Source organism: Pteronotus mesoamericanus, unplaced genomic scaffold (assembly GCF_021234165.1).
Source record: "Pteronotus mesoamericanus isolate MK-2021 breed Mesoamerican mustached bat unplaced genomic scaffold, CSHL_Meso_final scaffold_31, whole genome shotgun sequence".
Lineage (NCBI taxonomy): Eukaryota > Metazoa > Chordata > Mammalia > Chiroptera > Mormoopidae > Pteronotus > Pteronotus mesoamericanus.
This window is the reverse complement of record NW_026555312.1, coordinates 9,946,563-9,972,902: the sequence shown is the minus strand read 5'-3', so window position 1 is coordinate 9,972,902 and position 26,340 is coordinate 9,946,563. Positions and strand designations below refer to the sequence as shown.

Here is a 26,340-nt window from a genome sequence, read left to right as displayed (position 1 = left end):
AGTTGCCCTTCATTTTGGTTTTTAAGGCTGTGTCCTTCAGTAACCACCTCCCCACTTCCACCACCACCACCAGCGCCGTTAGGGATGTGTGTGAAGTTCACAGGATGTCTGTCACTGTCCCCTTGCCAGCTCCCAGATAATAGCCAGTCTTAGATCACAGAAGTTTAATGATAAATCCATATCTGCCATGAGCTGAAATTGCTGCAGGGCACATAGTAGGTAACAGCCTCATAAATGTTTGATGGACGAATAAAGAAATGAATGTGCAAAGGAATATAGCTCATAACTGAAGTCCTTAAGGAATGAAGCTGTTTAGGCGAGCACTTCTGTCCATAAGTATAGCCAATTAGGTGTGCAGATAGAAGCATGCATGTGCCCCAATATCCATTAGTGATTACAGACTGCCGCCTTCAGTTTCCCTGGTGAATTCATATGCAGGCTGACCTGGCAGAACTGCTTGCACTATGAGTAATCACAAGACTTTCCAGGGAAAAGGATGACAGGCCTGGGGAGTCCATATTTAGCTTCACCTTTAGTTTGAAATGACTTTCTATATCCTAACTATTTGAGGGATCAGCTCTCATTAGAATTCATGCTTGTAATATAACCTTACAAAATCTGAACTTTCTCACATTAAGAGCAAAATCATCTTTGACAAATTTTTGGATTGAATTGGCCAGGCACAATTCTCCTGAAGTCCATGGGTTTCACATTTTGCACACGTTCTCTCATTTCATTGCATTTTAAGCCAGGTTGCTATTATATAGAACACTTTAGCAGCCTTGATCTTGGAGACATCAAGACCATTATTCCTGTTGTTGCTGATTTAGTGTTACAGCTGCTTCCTCTTTATGTGATTTAATTTGAAGTTTCAGCCCACCAGGGGGCTATTGGTCCCCACCTATGCAGCTTTAGAGCTGGCTGCTGTTTCTGCTTGGACGTTATTTCCATTCCTATTCATAGTGATTTTTCCCCTTCTATATTCATCTAGCAACAGCAAGGCACTGTTCCAGGAACTTGCTCTCTCTACATAAGGCGTAACATGGAACCATTTGGATGGAAAAATTATAAATTAAAATTATTCTGTTCATTTTAAAATATTCATATTGTGTTGCTCAAATGCCAGTAACTGGAAAATCATGGATAATGTCCTGTTTTTATAACCTCTTTCAGAGTGTTTTAAAATCTGTTTATGTTGTTACTTAGCCATCTCTTTTCCTGGAGTGGATTTTGTGATAAGATTTAAAAGAAAAATGGTTGTATGAGTCCAGTGTTTGATGGCATATGTAATATTAAAATAAAGATGATGCCACTGATTGCAACCCATTTTTTAAAAGTTAAATAATATTTACTCCATGGACAGAGAATATTTATAAAATTATATTTATAAACTCGTAAGACTACAAAGGGAACCTTTAAACACACTAGACTGTTTCTTTTGAGCATAGTTTTTTATTAAATTATTAAAACTAAGCAAAGGTTTATTAATTTCTGGACCTACGTATTTAAATTAAGAAAGCCCATATATTCATAACTGCTGCTTTTCAAATACCAAAAACATCTCCAACTTCTTAAATGGAGGTTTTTGTTATCTGCCATTTTCTATGCTAAGCCATAGATTCTTTAATTTCAGGAAACTAAAATCCTATTTCTATCCTTGTATTTCCTCTCTTCTTTAGGTGTAGGTGAGGATGTGCATGTCTCAGAAAGACAAGTGGGGAAAAGAGAACATGTTTTTGTGTGGGTTGCCTAGTTTTTTGATAAAGTAAATATATCTCTTATTCTGGAGGAAAGAATACTGATTGGAGTTCTTCATGTTTATTTTTCCACCTCTGTGGAACATATTAAGGAGAATGAAAATCTTTACTTTTTGTTTCTGTATTCTGTTAGTTTTAAGTGCACATTCACATAAAAGCCATGCGTTTTATTTGTTGTCTTTCTTCACTAGGAATATTTAAATGTATTTCTGAAAAATCTTCTGTTCTGTCAGCTGAAGACAATTTAAAATTATAATTTTAAGATTCTTTCCAGAAACTTATACTTCTGGTTGAGGCTGTAGTTTTTCTTTGTGTGCCTTGTGTGTGTGTTGAGGTTCTTCCGAAGCAATAAATCACTTTAGCATGAACAAATTTCACAGGCCCATTTTATTGTTTGTTGAGACTTGTGAATCACTTGGCCTTTTGAAATAGTCTAATCCTTTAATTGAATATGCGTTCAGAAACGTTCTGTGTGCCATGCAACCCCGGGTGGCTTTTGCTAAATCTGTTTTATTCATTTTAAATAATACTAGCTTATCCAAAAGTACTTCCTTTTGATTTTTGGAAGGAAGTTATTGTAGGCTGTAATATTTGAAGTCAGGATTGTTTATGACAACAATAGCAACAAAACATATATACATTTACCTAAGGTCTGATTGATGGAAAATAGGATGCAGGCTGTCAGTAAACCGGTTTTCTAGCACAAATACTGACACAGCAACCAATGTCTTTGAACTTACACAGCAACCATATGATGCCCTCCATTCTTAAATGACTAAAAAAGACAAATTAGATAGTTACTACAGGAGAAGTGGATACCTCCTAATTAATAATTTGTGAGTTAAACCTTAACCACACTAGACATTTTTCCTGGGGTTGGTGACAGACTGATTAGTACCTATGCCGTAGAGCGACTGTTCAGTTCCAGGGCTTATGGTGTTCAATAAAATAGGTATTTTCTGTGATGGGACTGAAGCTTTAGTCTTGATCAAAGTGCTGGGAGAAAACATGGCTGAACTGATTGGCTGTGAATGTTAATCATTCCTTAGGACACACTGATAATTCACAGAACTGATGTGACTCTTTGGTGTTCATAAAATGAGCTTAATAACGCAATGCCACCATGGGATAAGCTGCTTTTTTCTGCAGTTGAATACCCAGCCTGCCTGCATAATAATGCTGAGAAATACTGCATTAAAAAGAGTGAGCAGCTGTATGATGAAGGAAGCAGCTCTGCAACAGATTTGTTAATTATCTTCTTTGATTCACAGAGGGTGTTTGTGAGATATGGTTGACCAGTGAAGACACAGGAGCTTATGGCAGAGATATTGGCACTGATCTCCCCGCACTCCTGTGGAAACTGGTTGAAGTGATTCCTGAGGGGGCAATGCTGAGGCTTGGCATGACAAACCCGCCCTATATTTTAGAGCATCTGGAGGTAAGGAAAAGCACCCCATTTCCATGCTGACACAGACACAGACCAATCCAGACAATGTGGCAGCCTCAGCATTATCACATGAGCTTCATTTAAAACCACTTTCACTTTTTTTGTGTGGTCCTACATTACCCCGAATGCATTGAGAATTTCAGATCCCCTTCTTTGTCAGTCTGCACATCTTGTTTTCCTTCCTCACCATTAATTACTGTTACCTAGCTTTTCCAGTCCTTACCATTTTGTGACAGTTCTTTGTGTGTGTGTCGGGGGCGGGGGTGGGGGGTGGGGGGGCGGTGTTTGTTGGGGTTTTTTGGGCAGTCTTTTTAGTTTCCCATTGCATAAATTTGACTCAATTCCTCCATTTAGAGCACTCGTGTGGTTCAGGACTGCTAATATGTTACATTAATTTTGCATCCAACAGCGAACATCACATTACCTATTTTATGACTGTTAGCCCTTTCAGTAGGTTTCTGTGCTGTAAGCTTGAGAATGTTATAAATTCCATCCCTCTATTAGGAGATCGTTAGGGGTGAGTTGAATCAAAGAGACAGGGAGTTTGGTATTCTTCCATTTGCTTCTCTTGTAATCACTGTGACAAAGGGAGTTGTAATAACGTGAGATCCCCGGTTTCATTTCTGTACCTTCCATGGATCGGGAGGCTTCCCTTCAAGCAGCTTACCATTACGCTAGGAAAGCGGACATGTCAACAGGTAACTGTGGTAACTGATGACAAATGCCACAATAAATATGAACAATGAATATGGACAGAGAGCAATCATTTAAATGAAAAAGCATATGCTAGGATCCATGGTTATAATATGTAGAATAAAATAATTAGGTTTACAGTTATGGATAAGAAATTTAATAAGTGCTGTTGGAAAATCATATGTAAAATACAAAAACAAGTCACTTATATTTTTAATCTGTTGTGTTCTTTGAAGTTAGTTTGTGCAGAAATATATCACTACAAAAAATTTAAAAGCAAGTGTAGTTGCTGAAATTTAATGCATAATTGCAAATGAATATTCAAAGTTTTAAAAGATTGTTTGTTGATTTGATATGAGGCCTATACTTGTTAAGGTTGTTGCTGAAAAGACTCCCTAATATTGCCAATGTATTTTAGAAATTCTGAAAACAGAGTTGATAGCTATCTGATTGTTAATCATAAATATGTCATGAAGAAATGTAGCGATTTGTTTTGTTATTTACATTTTCCTAGTCAGATATTTTAGTAAAGGTATACAGTTTATATGTTGACTTTGGTACCTTGGACAATGTGGGGCAATTTTGATTTGCTATTTAAAAATAAGTTGCAGACATGTCAATTTTTTCTTAACTCTTTGATTCAACACTTGAAAAAGCAAGTGATTATTTGTAAAAAATCAAATATGCTGAAACCACTGCAGTCTTGATGTGTTTACAGTAGATATGAGACATACATCTTGAAAATCAGGACACACACTAGATATGTGCGTAGGAAGGGAAGTGAGCCCTACTAATATATCATCAAACAGTTTTGTCAAGGATCGAAGGAACTGTAGTAGCTAGAGTTAGAGGAGTTCAGGTAAGGAATAAATACCAGGGGGGAAATTGCTTATTGGCTCTGAGTTGATTAACCAAATACCTCTTGCAATAAATACAGCACTTAAACTAATTGCAAGATTATAGAAATTAATACTATATTTGTAGCAAATCCTAATGCTCAGCACCTACAGTAGTGCTAGTTGTTGACCTCTGAACAGATGCTCCAGGAGACTGCCTAAAACATCAACACAAGATGATAAATACAGCTTTACATTTTACCTGGAAAACACCAAATGTTTAATTCATAGATTGTGGTTAGAATGATCAGTTCCGATTGCCATAACATTATCTTCTTAAAATTCTTGCTGTAAGATATTTATAATGTGGGCCTTTCCTCCTATGTTGTCATTTTCCTGGGTCAAGGACCTTGTTATATCCATCTCTGGTTCTATCCCACCCAGGAATGGCTCAGTCAAGGAGTAAATAATGAGTAAGAGTCTTCTTCATAAAATAAATTTTAGCGCCCACTCTATAATCTTTGAAATGTTAACATACTGTCAAGAAGAAGCAGTAGAAGATGACAATGTAAAAGTGTTTCAAGGATGAGAGTTTATCCCAAAGAAAGCCACTCATTCCTATGTACCTTATAAGCAGGGAGTACATTTCTGTGCACCTTTAAGCAGTTCTGTTGTGCCATACAAAGGGAGAAAGAAATCCAAAGGAAACAGATGAAAATGAAATAAGTGAAGGCATGCAAGAATAAAAGACCCACAGCATTCAGAAGTAAGAGCTTTTAAAGTCTTTTGTCAGTATGACAGAACCTTCACACCTTGGTAGTTCTTCACATGCTCCTTCGAGGGGGAGAGCCCAGAGTTTTCATTGTTCCACAGGACATGCTTCTGTAGCAGCACAGGTCACCGAGCTCTAGAGGCTCCACTGGCTTCCCAGTGTGGAAGGGGGGACATCAGGGAAAGGAGCCCTAACTAACCTGGCGAGCCTTGGTTTGCACCCACCAATACAGTGTATTTCCCCATTTCCCTCTTGCTAGGTTTAAACCACTCTAAAGAAATTACTTGGCTTATCTAAGGGTGTTGAAGAGAGTTCACCAGTAAGAAAACACAGGAGAAAAGATCAAAACAAAACAAAACAAAAAACACCGGTGAATTGCAGGTGGTGATTATTTTAAACCGCAGGGATAGAAGGAACTCACTCTTGAAATAACTACTGTGACACTCTAACACTCTAATGCCCTTACAGTGAGGGTTCCTTGAGAATTATATCAGTAGCACCCAGCTTTCTTGTGTTTTCTGGAAGAGGCTTCGTGCGACAGGCTTTAATTGTGGAGCACTTCAGTCAGCCCTTTCCCTTCTTCATCTGTCACTTTCCATTTACCTCGCTCTTGAGATCGTTTTAAAACCCTTTTACCAGCTTAAAACTTTCTATTTTTTACTGAACAATTTAAAGGGGTAATCATTTAAAGGAAAACACCACAGTTTCTATCATTATTTAAAAGTGTGGTGTGGAAAACAAATCTGCTGATATGCATTTTATTAAATCTTTATAGGAACAAAAGATGCATATTACAGTTAACACAGGATGCACTTTTAAAGTTCTATCGAGTCTGGTATGATATGTGGCATATTATATAGCAGATATTGAAAAAATGTGTAGTAAATAAATGGAAGGGAGGGAGAGTTCTTAATCCTTAACAAGCAGGCAAGTAGTCAAGTGTCTGAAACACCTACAAAACCTATTTTTCACATATCACCGAGTTAAGCAATATGGGATTCATTTTAAATGACTATGTAGCTGACAAAGAGATAGCTCAAGTATATATGAAAAACACCCTAGGATTGAAGAAACATCATAATGAGTTTATGTAATACTTACTAAATTTGGGTATAAAGTAGAAACAATAGGTAAAATGATAGATTAAAATATTTTACCTCATCTTAAAGTCAGTGATGCTTCTCCATCACCCCTATGCTAAAGATAGGCTCTTTGGCAGGGCATTACAGGATTCTTAGGTGCTTCTTCAGTTACAGCCCCACTCTTTCCTCCCTGTAGAATGCACATCATGCTTCCTGTGTAGCCTGTTTTGTTTTGTTTTTCCATTTTATACTCCTGAAAGTTTTACTTTTTCTCATTGCATATTTACCACGTGTTAACAGTTGGTTAAAATGAGTTACTCAGATATACTAATAGTTGCTGCTATGTGCGTTGACTGATATTATGCCCACAGAGTGGCAAATAAGAGATGTTCTCCCTGTGTGTTTGCCTTCCTATTGATATCACTAAGGTAGTAACCCTGGCATACTCTTCTCTTTGAACTCTGACCTTATAGAAAGTAGGTGGCTTGTGAATTTGACTCCTCTTGAAACTGCATTGCTTGGCTTTGCCCGCCCAATTGTAGGCAGCCCGTAGCCAAGGTATTAAGTCAGACTGAACGTAATACACGTGAACCCAACGAGGTGTGATGAGGCCAGTGACAGGGATACAATGACTACTGCCAGCTGGGCACCAGACGTCACAGGTAACTTCTTTCAAGACTGAATTATATAATTAGAATTATACTTATAATAAAATATCTACAATTTATTGAGTGCTTATTATTTTCAAGAGACCATGCTGATTGCTTTCCACACAATATCTCCTTCCCTTCTTATAATAAGCTTCCTGCAAATACATTATTATCCTCATTTTGTTGATTGAGAAGCCAAGTCTTAGAAAGCTTTAATAATTGGCCAAATTACATTACTAGGAAGCAGCTGAACTGGTTTCTAATCTTGTCTGACTCTGAAATGCTTTCTACTATACCGCATCTTCTATGAAGCCTTCCAGATGCTTCCCAGATTCCTTCCATCTTTTTCACTCTGTTCCAAGATATCACTACTGCACTCATCATGGTGATCTACAGTTACTTATTTACATGTAAATTAAAAAAAACTGTTATCCTCTTGAGAGAGAGGCCATCTTGTTCATATTTGCATTTCAGTGCCCACGATAATGTGCACTTACCAAATGTGTATTGAATGATGTGGTAGCTCCGAGTTTAGCTGTTCCTCCACTTCATGGCTTTATATCTTGAACTGTCTATCCGTGCTGAGCATCTAGTTTGGGAGGAATTTGTGGATGGTTGTCATATGTGTTTCTCAATTATGAGTCATGCTTCTGTGACTAAGGGATGTGTTTTATTTATGTGCTCTGCTAAAATATCAGTGATACGTAGTATCTCTAGGACTGCCTAGAACAGTTGAGCTCATTGTATGATTATCAAATTTGTATATTATCTAGGCCCTTAGCTTCTTTATTATTCTGCTTCTTAACTTTCCCTGCTTTTTATAATCTCCATTAGAGAAGTCATAAGTGAGTGGTCAAGGAAGAGAAGTTAAAACCAGGCAGCTTGTCTTGTGTTTAGTTTTATGGGTTGGCTAATAGGAGAAAGATTGTAAAGCTGTTGAGCAGTAAGGGATATGCAAAGTATCTCTGGGTTTTATTTTATCTAAGCTATTCTGGTTCTCCCTGTGTTATGAATAACTAAAAATAACTGCTATCTCCCTTTAAGTTCCCTGTATATCTTAAAATTGTATCAGAACTTTTCTGTGTCATGTACAGCACGGTCCACAGAGGGCAAGTGGATCTGGAGTGCAAATACTTGGCATGAAGGACTTATATTTCAAATTATGGATAATGCAAATTATTTTTAAATTTATATAACTGTAAAATATGGCTGAAAAATATTGACACTAATATTCACATTGATATTACACTACATTTTACTTAGCTTGGATTAAAATGTATAGTTTTCTACAAGATTTATATTTAGTATATTCATGTTATAATAGATGATGTGTATTATACTGTATAATGTTAATCATAAATAATGATATTTTAAATGTTACATCTGTTTTTAGATGAGCAATCTTGTAATCAGTGCAACAAATAAGTTTCTCACTAGCCTTGAGTTTTGTATGTTTACTTCTAGTTAATTGACCTTCTATTCTAACCTAAGTGTATATTTAACAAAATTAATTTATCCGGCAAAAGACAATAGTATCTGTCGAGGACTTTTGTGTATGGTAATTTATGAACATTAATAGTATGTTTGGCTTGGCACACTTAAAAAATGCCTTATGGTTTTAAAGTAAGGACAAACTCAGTCCCTGCTGTGCTTATGTTTCATCAGAGCAATACAGAATTTCCAAACTGAAGTCAGCAGTTCACATGGGGTCTTTAATTTTTTCCCTTAAGGATTATACTTTTCAGAATAATAAAAAAATATTCAAATAGATTTTGTATTGTTGTATACAAAATATTTTTCCCCTTTTATGCATAGAAGGATATTGCAGACGATTTATTTTGAGCAAGGAAATGGAAAGGAAAAATCCTTCATTTCTGCCATCCCCCTATAGCTCTTGGGACATGTCAGTGGGTGGTTTGATCTGACTGTTGGCACCCAGTTTCTTACTGATTATAATTATCAGCACTTCATTCTTAACTTGGCATTCGTGAACAGATTTCAAGAGGTCAGTAAAACCTCCAAAACTGGACACCAAAGTTTGTGCCTATCTGAAAATTTAGGGGGAGAAAACATTCATGAACTATGGAAAGGATTCATATCCATAATAAAAAGTTTATCAGGCTTTACTGGGAATCTAGTTTTGAGACTTGGGAACAGCCCCTCTGGTACTGAAGATAAGGATGGAAACAATGCACCGCCTTATTTGTCCAATGACTTGATTATTTCTAATAAAAAAAGAAAATTAACATGCTGCTTCTCATAAGCGTGGTCGAGTTGCAGGCTCCAGCCCACATCCCAGCTCTGCAGTCTGTTTCTGCGACCCTCACTCGTTCACTTGTTCAGGCCTTAGTCCCTAGTGCCAGCTCTGGCTAAGAAGCCTAAGCTTTTCTTGAGCTCAGCAGCCCCTCAGAAACATTTACATAGCTTATTGCTTCTTATTAGTGAGCCTCAGTTTGTAATATTCAGTCTGGATGATTAAGCTTCATGATTACATGCAGACCAGAGGACCCAGAAAAGAAATGAATTCATAAATAGATAGGCTCAGTGTCAACTGATTACTCTGTTGCTGCCCTCACAGATGCTGTCTCAGTTTCACCAGGAACTTTGTTTCCTTTTTTGTCCCAGGTATGTTTACAGGGAAAATGAATTGTTTGGTAGATGAATGTTTCTCATGTTGAGCATATTGGGTATATCTGTCTTCCTGGGGAGCACAATGGAAAATGCCTCATTAAAAATTTTTATTTATATGACCATCAATAATTTATACAGAGACCTACCCTGTGGGCTTCACTGCTGCTTTCAGTTCCAATTTCTTTTCTTTATTCTCTCTCTTCTCTGTTCTAATTTCTAAGTTACCAAATAGCACACATGGGAGTCTACACCCAGTGTAAGGATATAAATGGTCAAATCATTTTTGGTTATCATAAAATACCTTAGTCCACTTTGTGGTAAAAACTACCTCAACTTCTCGACCACTAATGTCATTTTTTCTTTGCCATTGATGTCAATTATTGAATATTGCTCATAAAATCCAGTGACATGTGGATATTCATTCCCAAAAGAGATGATCATTTTTTCTGAGAGGAAAAGAACATGGGGATAAAACATGTGTCAAGATGATGAGTGAAAGACTCTGCAAATGCTTTATAAAGAAACTGATGTCAGTCAAATATCTGGAACGATGTCTCTCTCTCACCCTCTCTGTGTATGTATGTGTATGTATGTATATATGTATGTATATGTATATATATTTTAACAAAGCAGAATACACACATGCACACACATTTATATAATGCTAATGTAATTCTAGAATACTTGAAAAGCCTGGAAATTTACATATTTCAATTGTGGCATACAAATATTCCTGTTTCATCTGTTAGTAGTCTAGTGTACATTCCCACTTATAAAGGAGGGCATTAGATATGTATATGGTTTAATTTGCATCTTAAAAGACATTTCACATTGCTGTTTCTCTGAATCCTTAATTTTTTTTTTTTTTGCAGGAGTAGCTGAGAAGGTTTCCATGTCACCTGCCAAAATTAGTATAGTTCAAACTCCACTATACACCAGTTGTGGGCTTTATCTTCCTCATTAATTTAGGAAGTCAGTTCTGCTCAAGCCATTGAAAAGCTGCCTTTCATTTTCTTTCATAAGCACAGAAGACAGCTAACACATACGGCAATCAACATAGTTTCTTTTACACTTCTGATTCTAAGATTGTTTCTGTATTGATTTCTTTGCTCTGATAGCCTATGAAAGGTTACCTTAGGCTCTTGCTAATTCAGCACTTAGTAAAATGAAATTCTCATATTTTATATCAGGTGGTAATGGAATTTTCATGTGATTCATGGTGTAGAACAGAAAGGTTGGTAATGAAGTTAATGGTTTATGGAATAGTTGAGGAACATTCTGAATGTTTTTCCGAAAGTAAAGTGCAGTTCTTTGTTTGCTTCTGTTAATTTACAACCTACTGAATTGTTTGTTGTTTTCAGGTCCAATGTGCATCTGTCCTTTTCCCCATATCTTCCTTTGCCTACCACAAAAATAATCCACTTGAAAATGTTAAGCTTTCAAAATTTAAGTTCAAAATTCTTTAATGTCATTTAACAGGAAATAATGATTGTATCCTAAATTGGAGAGGTAAATGTTTTAAAAATTAATATTGTTGGGAACTCCTTTATTTTCATGTGTTGTAACAGAACTCTTAAATAGGATATAGTGGGCATGAATGGACTATGTGTGCTGAATCATTTTTGACATCAGAGGATGCTACACATGGGCCAGAAAAAATTAAACTGTTTAGGGTAATGTTGAAAGTTCTCCAATTATTCATTATTCAGAGGGGAAAGTATTCTCTTTCTTTTTATAGCATTTTTTTTTTTTTTTGCGTAATTTTACAAATCACTGAAAAGTGTGCTGTATGTAAAGCATGATTTGATTAGAGAAAATATGCATAAGTCTGTCTCTAATATATGGCAGCAAAAAGTAACTTTTGTAAAATATATCTGAAAAGTGAGTTTTATATCAACTGTTACTTACAATGTAAGTTTTGTCTCAGCCTACATTTTGATGAATTGAAATTTTAAAAGTTAATCTTTTCATTGATTTGCTACTGTATTGTCAGACTTCATTTTTCCTACCTCAACAATTCCTAGTTACTTTTTTTCCTTTATTCCTCTATTGTTGCTTGTATATTAGTTTCCTGACGTTGCTCTAATAAAGTCCTACAAACTGAGTGGCTTAAAATAACAGAAATTTATCCTTCCACAATTTTGGAGGCCAGACGTCCCAAATCACACCATTGGCAGATTAGTTCCTCTCTTCAGGCTCTGAAGGAGAATCTTCAGTTTTCTTCTACTAGCTTCTGGTGGTTGCTGGCAGTGTTTGGTCGGTAGACAGACATATCGCTGCAATCTCTTTTTCAGTTTTCACATGGTTTTCTGTCTCTGTGTCCAGACTTCTTCTTCTAAGGCACAAATCATTGGATTAAGGCTCACTCTTATTCAGTATGACCTCATTTAAATGTTATTACACCTGCAAAGACCCTATTTCCAAATAAGATATTTTTGGGAACTATCTGAGATATTACAGGTTTAGCACTATACCACCCCAAGAAAGCGAGTATCACATTAAAGCCAGACTACTTCTTCTTCTTCTTTTTTTTTTTTTTTTTTGCTGGTGGAAAGTCTTGCCTTCAGTTTGTGAAAGAGACATACAGGGAGGGAGGGAGGGAGAGAGAGAGGGAAGGAGGGATGGAGGGAGGGAAGGAAGGAAGGAAGGGAGGGAGGAAGGGAGGAAGGAAGGGAGGAAGGAAGGGAGGAAGGAAGGGAGAGCGAGATAGAATCAATTTCTGCTGTGGCTGGTGTGGCTCAGTGGGTTGAGTTTCGGCCTGCAAACCAAAGGGTCCTTGGTTCAATCCCCAGTCAGGACACATTCCTGGGTTGCAGGCTAGGTCCCCAGTAGGGGGAACAGGAGAGACAACCACACATTAATACTTCTCTCCCTCTCTTTCTCCTTCTCTTCTCAGTCTCTAAAAATAAATAAATGAATTTTTTTTTTAAAAAAAAAGGAAAAGGCATTTAAAAAACAAGAAAGTCAACTTCTGAAGTATAAAAAAGCAGAGACCAATAAAACAGGATATCACTGTGTGTTATCCTACTGCCTTCTGGCCTATCTGATATCTGATGTAAAATCAATTATTGATCTCATTGAGGATACACCATGAGCTGCTACTCTCTTGCTGCTATCAGGAATCTTTCTTTGTCTTTCCACAGTTTGTGAGATGTCTAGATATAGATCTCTTTGGGTTTATCCTCTATAGAGTTTATAGAGCTTCTAGGATGTGTGTAGAGTAATGTTTTTCTTCAAATTTGTGTGTTTCAGCTATTATTTTTTCAAATCTTATTTCTGCCTTTCCTCTCCTCTAGAATCCATATTATGTGAACATTGGTATGCTTTATGGTGTCTCACAGATTTCTGAGATACTGTTAATTTTTATTCATTCTTTTTTCTTTTTGTTCCTCGGACCAACTAACCTCAATCAACCTGCCTTCAAGTTTGCTGATTCTTTCCTCTGCCTGCCTAAATCTCCTGCTGTGCCCAATTACTGAATTTTTAAAATTTTAATTCTTGTACTTTTCATACCAGATTTACTATCTGGTTATTTTATAAATTCTATCTTATTTTTGATATTCTATTTGATGAGACATCATTTTCACACTTTCCTCTAGTTCTTTAAACATAGTTTTCTTTACTTTTTTAAACATGCTTAAAACAATAACTAAAAGTTGTTATCTAGTAAGTTCAATATCTAGATTTTTACCAGGACAATTTTTATTGACTGCTTTTTTGTTGTTGTTGTTATTGTTGTTGAACACAGTTGAGTATATGTTTAAATATAATGTGGCAGCTCTGGAAATCAGATACTTCTCCGTCTTCAGGGTTTTGTTGTTGTTTAATAAGTGACTTTTCTTAATTCAGGAGAATCTGTATTCTTTGTTACGTGTGGCCAGTGAAGTCTCTACCCAATTAGTTTATCGGTCAGCTAATGATTGGTCAGCTTAAATGCCTGGAACAAATAAGTTTCTAAATCTTTTCCATATGTGTATATTGGAGCATACCTACAATGCTCAGTTAGGTAACTTACAACTCTGTACTTACCTTCACTTCCTGCTTGTTCAGAACCTTAGATTTAGCCAGAGGTGAGAGTCGACAGCCTTCTCAGGTCTTTACTGAGCGTGTGCACAGCCTGGGCATACACACAGCCCTCAGTTTGCATACGACCTTCTAGGAATATGTCTGTGTTTTTCAAAGCCCCCTTTGTACATCGAATTCCCTAGCTTTTCTTTTTAAACTCCTTGGTTTGGTGATTGTTTGCCCTAATGGTTATTCACAGCCTGAGGCAGCCATTCTGTTAAACAGTTACAGCTGATTATTTTTGACAAATGCCCCTGGGAAAAAGGCTGTTCTCACTGGGTGCCAGGTCAGGTTAAATAAGCAAGCCCTGTGTGTGAAGTCTTCCATGGAACCAGCAGACAGGTCAAATGATGCCAGTTTTCTGGGAGTGGGGCCTTAAAGGAACTCCAACCCTCTTTTGCCCCTTCTAGTGGCTGCCAGACTGTGGATTTTCACTATATTTGAAGGCTGTTGGTTTTTAAGGACCACAGAACTAGGGAGTGGAAGGTGAGAAAAGGGTAGGTTTAAAATGCCACATAGCTCACTGTTATTAGATTCCTCCATTTTATAAAAAATAATTGCTCTCCAAATTGCTGCAAACCTTTAGTTAATATTTAGTGTTCTGAAACAGTTGATTCTGACCATTTTTGTCACTGGCCTCATTGCTTTCCTGGAGGAGAAGATTTTCAGAGATCTTTATTCTGTCATTCTTCCTGATGTTAGCAAATAGTATTTATGCCTTAAAATGGACTGCCTCTGTATCTGTCAGGCAATTAGTGTGTGAGGCTGAGTCAGTTTTCTTGCTGAATTTTTGTGTTCCATGTTAAAGGTACCATCAGTCACTTACGGTGCATCTACTCTCATAAAGCTTTTGAAGAGGAGCACATGTCATTAGTAGACTGTGGACAGCGAAAGATCACTATTAATTGAGTCAGTGACCTGTAGCAAACATCACCCTCACAGAAAGCACAGATATTTACAGAATAAAATGTATGCTTCATTAGATACTCATAGCTCTGGGCACCACATAGAAGGTAATGTGGCATATACATAGATCTGGCCTATGATAATTAGTTGCTTTCCTCTTTTTTACAATTGATTTTTGTTAAAAACTATATTAAATATTGTGTTACTTCTGATAGTGCCACTTCCATAATCACTTTTATGTTGTTGAAGCTGCTATTGGTCTTAATTTGTAAAAATACCTTGTTTCCTTGGTGGACACCTTCTTCATGACGCCGTGTCCCATCCCGGAATGCTTTATACATCTACAGGGTAGGCATTTGCTAACCAGGACGTAGGCGTTTGCTGTGATCCTGCTTTTCCAAACTAAAAAGATATCAAACATGTAATTAATAGTTGTAAACTTTAAAATTTTCAGAGAACCACTGGCAAAATATTGGTTACTCAAGAATATTTAATTCCTGGAGATAAAGAGGCGTTTCAGAATCTCCAATATACTGTTTTACCGCAATGGAAATAAATACAGATTTCAAAGTGCCTCAGTTTCATCACTAACATTTTTGTTAAAAATATCTGTATGATGTTTTTATTTGTTGTCCTTTTAACTGAATGAGTCATCAGAGTATTGATGTATTCACAGAAGTGAAAGAACTGAGTCTGAATTACTTTTGTTAATAATCTGGCAAATTTGTTGAATCATGATCACTCTGTCCATATCCGAGCTTTTTGGAAAAGTGAATTCTCTTTTGAAGGGATTGAGATGAACAAGATGGATGTTAAAATTTTCGATTTGAGTTCTGATTCGAGCCTTCTAAAATCTTTTCAAACTCATTTGATGTGACTTAGAACATACAAGGAAAAAAATAGCATTTCAGAAAATTGTTGTACTATTTTATTATCTGATATTGGGGCTGAAACACTTGCGTTGACAGCTGTGTCATATTTATATACCTGTGTCAGAGAGTCTGGGAACAGAAGGGCTTTCTCTTTCTGTAGTAAGCCTGGGAATCACTTGCTTGACTTGCATTCTCTACCCAACACTTGAGAAAGAAGCAGTTCTTTTGGATATCATAGCTCTCTGCACTTCAAATGCTTTTCATATTGCAAATAGTAAAGTATAAAAATAAAATTTACAGCATACGCTATTGCAAAGATCTCTCTATTGTTCAAGGAATAATTGTTCTGCACAGATTCTTCTTGTTCGCCACCTGTGGCCCTGGAGAGCAATTGGAGATCATTTTGTTGGCTGACTCCATGAGGCCTCCTACACATCCTCTAGCGCTCACCCTTGGGTCACACCTGGCTTGGTGCACTCTCTACCCTCCTAGTGAGCGTTTATAAGTCTCCCAGGCACCAGCTACTCTTCTTTTGTATACTCTCAGTTTTATCAGTGGAAACCTATCAGTTTCTTGCACCTCTCCTTTTCAGAGTCCTTACTATTTCTCCAAAGAAGTTTTCAAAAGGAAGCAGGATAAATAATAACCTACTTCTGTTCCTCTTGCTCTTACCATAAGCCTAGCCCACCTTCACCTCAGTTCATTTCCTCACTTTCAGGTACATTGATAACATGGGTAATCCATAAGTTAACCCATGGACCTTAGTGTGGTATATAGGGTGGAACCCAGAAAAACCCTGAATTAACTTCTGAAAGGCGGGCCCCTTGTAGTACAGGCTTCCTGCTCTGAGGGAAGCCTGTACACGTATGTATCAGTGTACCAGCTGGTGCTGTTGTGAAAGGCTGCATTTGGTTTTGGTGATTTTTAAATTTTTTTTTGAGACTCTTTCAGTGCGTTTGCCCACTTCATGACGGGCAATTTATGAGTGTACCTGCGCACACTGTGCTGGGTGTTCAGCAGTTTTTGACCAAAAATGGTGTGACCTCCATGCCCTGCCTTCCCTATTCATGATCTTACCCTGAGTGACATATTTTTTTCTGCTTGATGGAAAAAGGTCCTCAAGGGGAAACATTTTGCTGGTGTGGAAAAGGTGAAGCAAACGAACAAACACAAACAGCAGAGGCACTACAAGGCATCAAACAAAATTGATGAGTTCAAAAACTGTTTAGTGCAGTGGAAAAAATACCTCGACAGGCGTATTGCATCAAATGGAGAGTGCTTTGAAGGTGACTGAAGTTTAAATGTGTAAGAATAAATACACAATTTTTTATAAATAAATTCTGGGGATTTTTTTGGGTCCACCCTCGTATCGTAATGGGTCTCTCTTTTCTCTTGCCTTAAGAAAGAATTCTTGGTTTTAGAACTCAAAGAGGGTAATGAAAACAGAACTGAGTGCTGCTGATCGTCAGAACCAATCTTTGATAGTCCCAGTTGTGCTGCTGATTTGTGCGGGACACTGGACAAATTTCCACATTTCTCTGAGTTTTGATGTTTTCAGATATCAACTGGGGTATAATAACAGTTGCCTTGTACCTTTATAAGCATTGTTGATGCTAGTAATGTAAGATTTTGTTTTAGCCTGAAATAAAGTACCATTGGTAGAACAATGAATTAATATTTGTAGAATGTTAAGAATAGTACCTGACACAGACAGTGCTCAGTAGTTATTAGCTATTATTATTTAAGAATTTTGTAATTATATTTTAAAACAATGCAGTAAATCTGAAAGTACAGAATTTGTATTTTAGTTTTTTACTTTAATTTGTAGTTTCTTTATAATTTTCAAATTTCAATTATTATGAATAAAAGCTTATGTGAACATTATTATGTGTGTCCTTTGGTCGACATATGCAGTCATTTGTCTGGGGTATATACTTAGGAGTGGAATTGCTGGGTCATAGGGTAGGCATATGTTTGACTTTAATAAAATTGCCAGCCTTATATGAAAGTTGTTACTATACTCTTAAAGACTTTTGAATGTGAAGTACTAAAGACCCTTCATCAGATGACCCAGGATAATATTCCCCCCAAAAGGGGAAGCGTTTGTGATTGGTTGTGAGTTAGTTTTTTCCAGTGGGTAGTTGATGTAATGCCTATTCAAGAGAATGAAAAGTTCAAAATATAACCGTTTTATTTATGTTAGAAATATTTATATGATTTAAGTTTGACTAATTGACTAACTAGTTGGTTGGAAAGTATTCTGACATAATTTAGTTTAATCTATAAGAAAAAAATTTATTTTAAAACCTTACCTTAAAATACAATAAGAGGAGGGCACTGTTCTGAAAATCTGAGGGCCTTGGTTCTAACCCTAATCCTCACACTACATAACTGTGTGACCTTGGGTAAGTCATGCAAACCCTTTTAAATCTTTGCCTTTGTCTAGAACCTCATAGTGATGGGAGCAGAGTTAGATATGTATTTCTCTTAGGTTCTTTCCAATTTTTTCTTCTATGATTTTTTAAGAAGTCACTTAAAAGTTATTTAATATGTCTTATTTCCTTACATGTCTAATTAATAAATTAACAAAATAATTTCTACTAAAAGAATTAAATTCTACTAAAGGAAAATAAGTAGTTACAGACTCAAAAACATGAAATAAACTTAAATTTTAGACTACTATACAATATAGGATTTACTAAGCCAAAAATGTATGTTCTTAAAAAATAAAAATACTGAAAACTTCACTGGCAGCTACTTTAGTTTTGTAATTTATCACAGATGGGGCTACTCTGCTACTACGTAATCAAAATCCTAGACAATCCACATATAACGTGGCAAAGGCTCCACTTTGGACTGGGTTTTGTAAAGTCAGCCCGAAACAAATTCAGCGTCTACGGCTCTTCGCATCCTACACTGGTTCGGAGTTTCACATGTGGCTAGTGTTTTTCTTACAGTTATTAGTAGGTGCCACAGTGTAGGAGAAAGGGCAATCAGCTGTTTCTATTATGATTAAAGGTAGAATTTTCTTTCACAGTCTTGCCCTTTCAAAATTTGATTCCATTATTACATCCAGATGGGACTAAAGGATACCTTATATTGCATTTTTTTCTTACTGCAGAAAATATAATTTTATCTGTTAATGCAAAATACTTTGTGAAAATATAAACAGGAAGCAGATGTTAGTTAATAGTTTTGTTACTGAGTGATGAAATGTAGTACATTCTTTTCAAAGTAGTGGGAATTTCCCTGTCGTGTTACACATTTTAACGTTCATTAAACAATTAATATTAATTTAATCATTTTATTATTGGTTGTTTCAGAGACAAATATAGTAAATATCCTAAATGTTTAAATATTCTATTTGTTTAGAAAATCTATTTGAGCAGGAAACAAGAGAAGTTTGGGGATGAGACTAGCCTCGTATTTGAGCAATATCCTTTGCTCTTCAACTGATTTACTTTGTTATATGACCTCTGAGCATTTGTTTATCTTAAAAGTTTTAACTTTAGGCCACTATAACTTAGTAATACTCATAATTAGTCTTTAATATTTACAAATGATGACAAATTATTTTGGTTAACTTTTCATTAAAATTTTTCTCGTTCAAAAATTAAAATGTTAATCAGTGGATGAATGGGTAAGGAAGAGGTAGTATATATAGTTAATGGAATATTATTTAGCTATAAAAATAAGCAAATCCTGCCATTTGTAACATGCTCAATGTACATAAACAGTATTATGCTAAGTGAGTTAAATCAGACAGAGAAAGGCTACGTGGTCTGATTTATGTGTGGAATCACACACACACACACACACACACACACACACACACACACACACACAAAGCACTTATAGATACAGAAAACAGATTTGGTGGTTGCCATGGGTGGGGTTTTGGGGGGCGAGTAAAATGGAAAAGGTAGGTAAAGATACAAACTTCCAGTTATGAAATGAGTAACTCCTGAGGATCTAATGTATAGCATAGAGACTATAGTTAACAATACTATATTGTACATTAGAGAGTTGCTAAGAGAGTAGATCCTAAAATTTCTTATCACAAGAAAAATAATTTTGTAACTACTTGTGGTGAGGGATGTTACCCGGGCTTATTGTGATGATCATTTTGCGATATATTCAAATATGAAATTACTATGTTCACTTGAAACATAATATGTCAACTATAATCTCAATTTTTAAGAAATGACTTTGAAAATTGGATTGTGGTGGTGTTGTAATGCTGTACAAGTTTACTGATAAATTATCAAACTGTACACTTAAAAAAATAAGAGTATAGTCTTCGAGTTTAAAATGCAGAAATTTAGGTATGAGTTTAGGTTTACTTGGAAGCACATATACCAGGTCATTGAAAACCCCAGTGAGAATTACGAATACTGAGTCTATAGTTTGTCCCACTTAAACATATTGGCTCCTGGTAAAATAAGCTGTTTTTCAATTCAATTCAACAAAAAGATGCCAGATATTTTTAATGTATGATGTAGCGGGAGAATAGGGGGTAGCATTAATTAAAATGTAGAATGTTGTAATTGCCTAGTAGTGGTACAAAATGCTCCAAATGAGAATTAGAAAGAAATTTTTAACTTTTGTGCACATTGGGAAACACTCTTTCTACAACTTTCAAAAATGCAAAACAGTATTATTACCTCTGGTCTGCATGCTGTATATTACATCACTAGGTCGTCACCATTTCCTACCTGGAAGATTGACCTTCTTCACCCATTTTGCCCACTTCCTAACATTCTGCATTCAGCAGAATTAATGATTGCAGTATGGATGGGAAGAATTAATGATTGCAGTAGGCAGTGAACAGCAGTTTAGGGGTGGGTAGTTGTATTCTAGGCTGAGGATGACATTTAAACCAGAGTGGAAGTCTACAGCCTGGCTGGGCAAACAGCAGGTGTCTTTTGAGTGAAAATACGTTTCTTTGGAGTTGGTGTATGTTAGTAGGGACAGAGCTATCAATGGGAGATGAGATTGGAAAGCCTGAGTTCTGTAGGAGCAAGAATGTCATACTAAGGTGCTGGGATTTTGTGTTTTGGGGACCAGTGAGTGGTACTGAAAATTTTGCATGGTACTAATCCAAAAATAATTTTTAAAATCATGTGCCACCTCATACATTTTTTGACTGATATTGAAATCTTTTATGGTAAGTTTCAACAGTTTCAATAGATGCAATCCCTGGCCTATTTTAAATATGAAGTTGTAAAATAAAATTGTTACAACACTCTTTCAAATGTACTCAGTGAAATAAAAAAATAGGAAAATTTACATTATCTTCTTTTTAACTGGAATTTGAATTTCCTTTCTACTTTTTCCGCAGAATTCTACCTTAACATTTTTAAGCTTGAAAGTCTTTTATTGATCATTCTACCATTCTTTGTATCAAAATAAATGTATAAATTAAAATAAATTATTATTGTGACCACGTGCCTCTAAGTATTTTTAAAACACCTTTTTATTGAGTTGTTAAATTATTACTTATATTATGAAAACTAAATATCTCTTAAGCATAAATATAAACATTTACTATAAATGCAGTCTTTAATGAAATAGATGGTGAGGGGACAGGCATGGGAACACAAAGTTGCTTTGAAAAAGATAACTTCACTGATTAATTTGTTTGGTGACTCGAAGGTGAGAGGGAGGCCCAACATAAACCCTTTTACCAGGAACAAATCAGTGTTTAGAAAGGGTACAAATGGAAATTGAAGATGCAGAAGTGGATTCATTTTTAAATGGCCCTGGCCTGCCAGTTTATTTCCTCCCAGCAATACTCTGTTCCCATGTGAAGACGCTGTGGTTTGTAAGAAGGAAGCACGTGACCTGGACAGTACAAAGTTCAAGAGGTTGATGTGGTAAAATATCAGACTTCTGAAGGTTGATTAATATAAGAAACAGAGAAATTTAGATTTCAAAACTCTGTGGTCAGAAAAGGTTGTAGTGCTTTGGCAAGAAAATACTGAGTTAATTTTTTCTCATTGAAATATAATTGACATAACATCATGTTATTAGTTTTAAGTGTATACCATAATTCTGTATTCATATATATTTTGAAATAATCACCACAGTGCCTAGTTAACATCTCTCACCACATGTAGTTACAAATTTATTTTCCTTATGATGAGGACTTTTAAGATCTTCTCTTTAAACAACTTTCAAATATGCTAAACAGTATTATTAACTCTAGTCTGCATAGAGTATATTACATCCCCAGGACTTCATCATTTCCTAACTGGAAGTTTGTACTTTTGACCTCCACCCATTTTTCCCACTTTCCGAACCTTCTGCATTTGGCAACCACCAATCTGTGCTCTTTATCTAGGAGCTCAATTTTTCTTTGTTTTTTCCTAATTCCTCAGTTAAGTTAGATCATACAATATTTGTCTTTCTTGTCTGTTTGACTTCACTTAGCATCAAGGTCTATTCATGTTGTCACAAATGGCAGGAATTTATTTTTTTATGGATGAATAATATTCCACTGTATATACATACCACATTTGCTTTATCCATTCATGCATACTGAGTTTGGTTTTAAACATATCTATCTGTGTGTGTGTGTGTGTGTGTGTGTGTGTGTGTGTGTGTGTACATATATATATAAAATCATTGATTGTGGAAAGTCATATGATAGTTTATTAAGGAAATAAAATCATACACACAAAAGGGAGTATCCCATTTATTTAAAATTTTTAATGAGTAGTTTTAAGGTGTAATCCTTATACCTTTAAGGGATTGGATTTTCCTTTTGTCATTTTACTGTTTTGTCATTTTACTCAGCTGAAAACATTTCAGAGTGTTCGTTATACTCAGGACAGCCCCTGTACGTGGGATACATTTCTTCATCTGGAATGCGTTCTTCCACTGCTTCATACAATTTCTTCAGGGACACCATTTTCAGAATAGTATCCAGTTCTTTCTAGATATTCTCTGTAAGTAGGGCCTATTTGGGTAATTCTTGGGAGAGGTTAGTGTCCTGTGAAGATGGGACGAAAGAAATGAGCCACACATTATATAGAAAGCTGTTCCTCATAACTATCACTCTCTGTCCTGGTTCACTTCAGCATATCACACATTTTGTTCAACTCATCTTTGACACAGTTCTTTTCCTATCCATCTTTAATATTCTCAATCTCTGGCTAGTTTTAAAATATTAAAAAAGACAGTATTTTATTTAAAAATCATTTTTCTCACCTAAGACAGAAGGGGATTATTAGCATGTAATATGGGACAGATTTTCTTAATCATTGTTATTTAGACTATGTTTATCCAGTTCGGATGCCAGTTAAATATAATGTATTAATAATATATAACACATTTGATGATTGGAAACAGGAAGTTCAATGCCTGCTCTCCTATCTTTTTTAAAAAAGACTTTAATCCTATAACATAGCAAAATTTAAGATTTGGAAATACTTATTATAAAATGATAACTTATATTATAATTAAGCAGAATTGTACACAGTGGGTGCATCAGAATTTTGTATTTGTAGAGGCCACATGCTTTTACAGAAGATTTTAAATTTTCCTCTCCAATCCACAGATGTCTGTTCTAATTGCGTAGAATTTTAACTTCCATTTGATTAAAAATAACAGAACATGTAATAAGCAGCTCAAGTTTTAAAATGTAAATTTGGCTCATCAATTGGAAGCTTTCCTTGATCTTTCTTTACATGCTAGACAAGCCATCTAACCCTATAGCTTTGGAGCCATGGTGTTTAAAAAAGCAACAGGTTAGAATCTCAGATAATATTCTGACAGGGTGTTCTTAGGCAAGCTAGCCTATCATGCAGTAATGTTTTCACTTCTGTTTCAATTAAAAAACTGACATGTGAAGCCAGTTTTACCAAGGGGAAACAAAGTGAAACAAGCCGTCAATATGTCCCTCTTTGTTGCCTTACAAATATTATATACCCACTTAATTACTTTACACTCAAATTTTATATTGTCCAGTAGCAAAAGACTGCAAAGATCCTATTAATTTATTACCTAAGTTCAAGTAATGTAATAAGAGCCATTTAATTTATATATTTTGAGACATTTGAAAAAATCCACACTTTTCTAAAAAGTCCTACATAAGGACAAGTTTGCAAACTAGCAAAATTAAATTGTGTTTGAGTTTATGTCTTATTTTGGAGAGACTATCTTCTACTTCTTTCCAGCTCTGCTCCCAGAAACGATTGATTGTAACATCTCATGTGAATTAGTTTGTGCTGTTCCTCAGGAATGACTTTAGATTTCAGGAGGATGGTGTATCAGTCCACAAGACTGATGCTTTTGTTTGCCATTAATGGAGCAGTGTGTAGGGAAGGAAGAAGTTTTTTCTTCTACCTTTCTTAGCTTCTCCAGGGAGGGTTCTGTAAGTTAGACTGGCCAAAAGCAGATTAACAACAGAAATATGAAAGTTTATTGACATGTGCATCACATAGAGATTGTACCCAGAGATCAATAACCCAAAGTAGTATTTAGAACTTGGTTTTATTTACCATTTTATGATAAAACAAAAGAAGAGAGATTTGAGGCTTCAAGGTCAATGGAGACAAATTATGGGAAAGTGACCAGGAAAAGTATGGTATACAAAGATTGTTTGGTAAGATTTGTTATGCAGACTTAAGTCTTGACTTCATTGGTTAAGAGTTGTTGAAAGTATGACTCTTCCCAGTATGGAATTTCCATATTTCCATCTGTTACTCCCCAAATTTCTATTTTTGAATAGTGATTTTTTTACAGAAGGAGAACAAAGGCCCTGTTTTAGAGTTTTTTTCTAGGCCTGCTGGTTCTCAGTGGCCTTTAGCTCAAAATAATGCATAGGCCAAAGAGGCATATTTTGGGGTGGCATATGCTGGCACCCTTCAAGAGTCAGGGTGACTCTTTACTTTCCAGCTCTGTCGTGTCTTGGGGTGAGATAGATAACTTCTCTGATTTTTAGATTGAGTAAAGCTACTTCCTAGGTTTGTTCAGAAATTTAAGTGAGATAATGAGTGTCTAACACAAAAGGTTGCTAACTGCTGGTATTACTATCATTACTGTTACTACTGCACCACTAACAGCATTGTAATTTGGAAAGGGGTGGGAGCTTTTGTGGGTCCTGAAATAATCATTCCAATGAAATGATTGCTATGGTCCATGCTTTTAAGACCAAATGTCTTAAAGGACTTTTGAGAATTTCCCTCCCTAATAATAAATTTGGGAGTGGGGAAAGAATTCCCCATTCTTCTCTCCCCCTGCCCCCCCACCCCCGCCAACACACACCCCCTCATCATAGCTCCAGGGACAACCTTGCTCTAATGGTAATAACTTCTTCAGGAATGTTTTGATGATTCTTATCTCTGATTCTCTCTTGCTTATTGTTTTCATACTCAGATTTTTTTCTCCAGTTATACTAATATGGCAGCATTTTGAGCCCCTTGAGAGTAAGTGCCTGGGTGATTTGGGACCTGCTTAGAAGAAAAATTTTCTTCTTTTCTTTTTTAAGAAATTGAGCTTGCACTGAAAGATGGATTGTCAAAAAATTTTATTAGATTAATATTTTGGCCTTTGAAAATCATTTCATTTCTTCTAAATCGACTAGTTAGTATCAGATATAATTTTTTAATCTAGTTGTTCCAAGATGATAGTAAATGTAGTGATTCTTTTTTGACAGTGATTGTCTTAACTGTGATTCGTTTTTCTCCTATTTTTGTTCTCCAAAATCTCAAAAAGGAATATTTATTACTTTTACAACATAGAAAATATTCTTTTTTTAAATTGTTTTTTTTTTATTTCTTTAAGTACACCAATTATTTTATATATATTTTTTCAAAAAGTATGTGACAGGTTCAGCTTTATAAAATCAATAAGCCCACCCCTCAAATGACTGACTTTTTCTTTAAAATGATTTCAACAAAGAATGTTACACTTGGTATTGAGGGGAAAGGGAACAACTCCCTCTTCCTTCCTCCAGTTCTTTTCTGTCTGATTGAATAATCAAATCAGCATGGAATAGACTGACAAAGGGAAATCAAATTTAATTTTATATGCATGGAAATAAATCTCTTATACATGGGAGAGTTCAAAACCCCACATACATGAGAGGTTCAAAAACAGAAGGGGAAAATCAGGTATATGTGATATTCTGAGCTAAGGGTGAGGTGAGGCGCCCTGGGGATTCAGAGGATCATTGAAGGAGAATAAGAAGAGATGTTCTGTAATTAGAAGTTTGCCCTGACCTGTAGATAAATAAAAAGTGATTGGTTATCTCTAATAATCTCTTATTGTGGGTAAGGCTCCTAACTCAAACCCCGCTAGGTAGGTAAGGGGATAGGAGAGGGGCAGAAGTAGTTCATGCGCCTACAGGGTCTTGGTTGCCTTAAGCTCAAAATAATTCACATACCACAGAGGCACATCTTGGAGTGACTCATTCTGAACCCCTACAATATATGTGTTAAGAGAATAAATAGGTAGCGAATTTTAGGTAATCCCCAAGTATACTACTTATATTTCCCAAAAGTACTTTTAAAGACAATATTGTTAGGCTGAAAAAGGACAACTGATATGACAGGTAACTGGATTATTTTACAAAATAGAAAGCCTATATCTTACATACTAGGTAGGTAGGGCATGTTACATGTT

At 35.8% G+C, this 26,340-nt stretch overlaps 1 protein-coding gene across 5 annotated transcripts in view; it reads left to right on the top strand.

Annotated features, from left to right (window-relative positions):
- The window catches only part of CDKAL1 (CDK5 regulatory subunit associated protein 1 like 1), a 609,813-nt gene that overhangs the window by 363,462 nt on the left and 220,011 nt on the right, over positions 1-26,340 (top strand). For all 5 annotated transcript variants that reach the window (XM_054592196.1, XM_054592193.1, XM_054592194.1 and 2 more), the window contains one exon: positions 3,029-3,195. In XM_054592196.1, the coding sequence (XP_054448171.1) occupies positions 3,029-3,195 (167 nt within the window). The remainder of the gene's footprint in view (positions 1-3,028; positions 3,196-26,340) is intronic.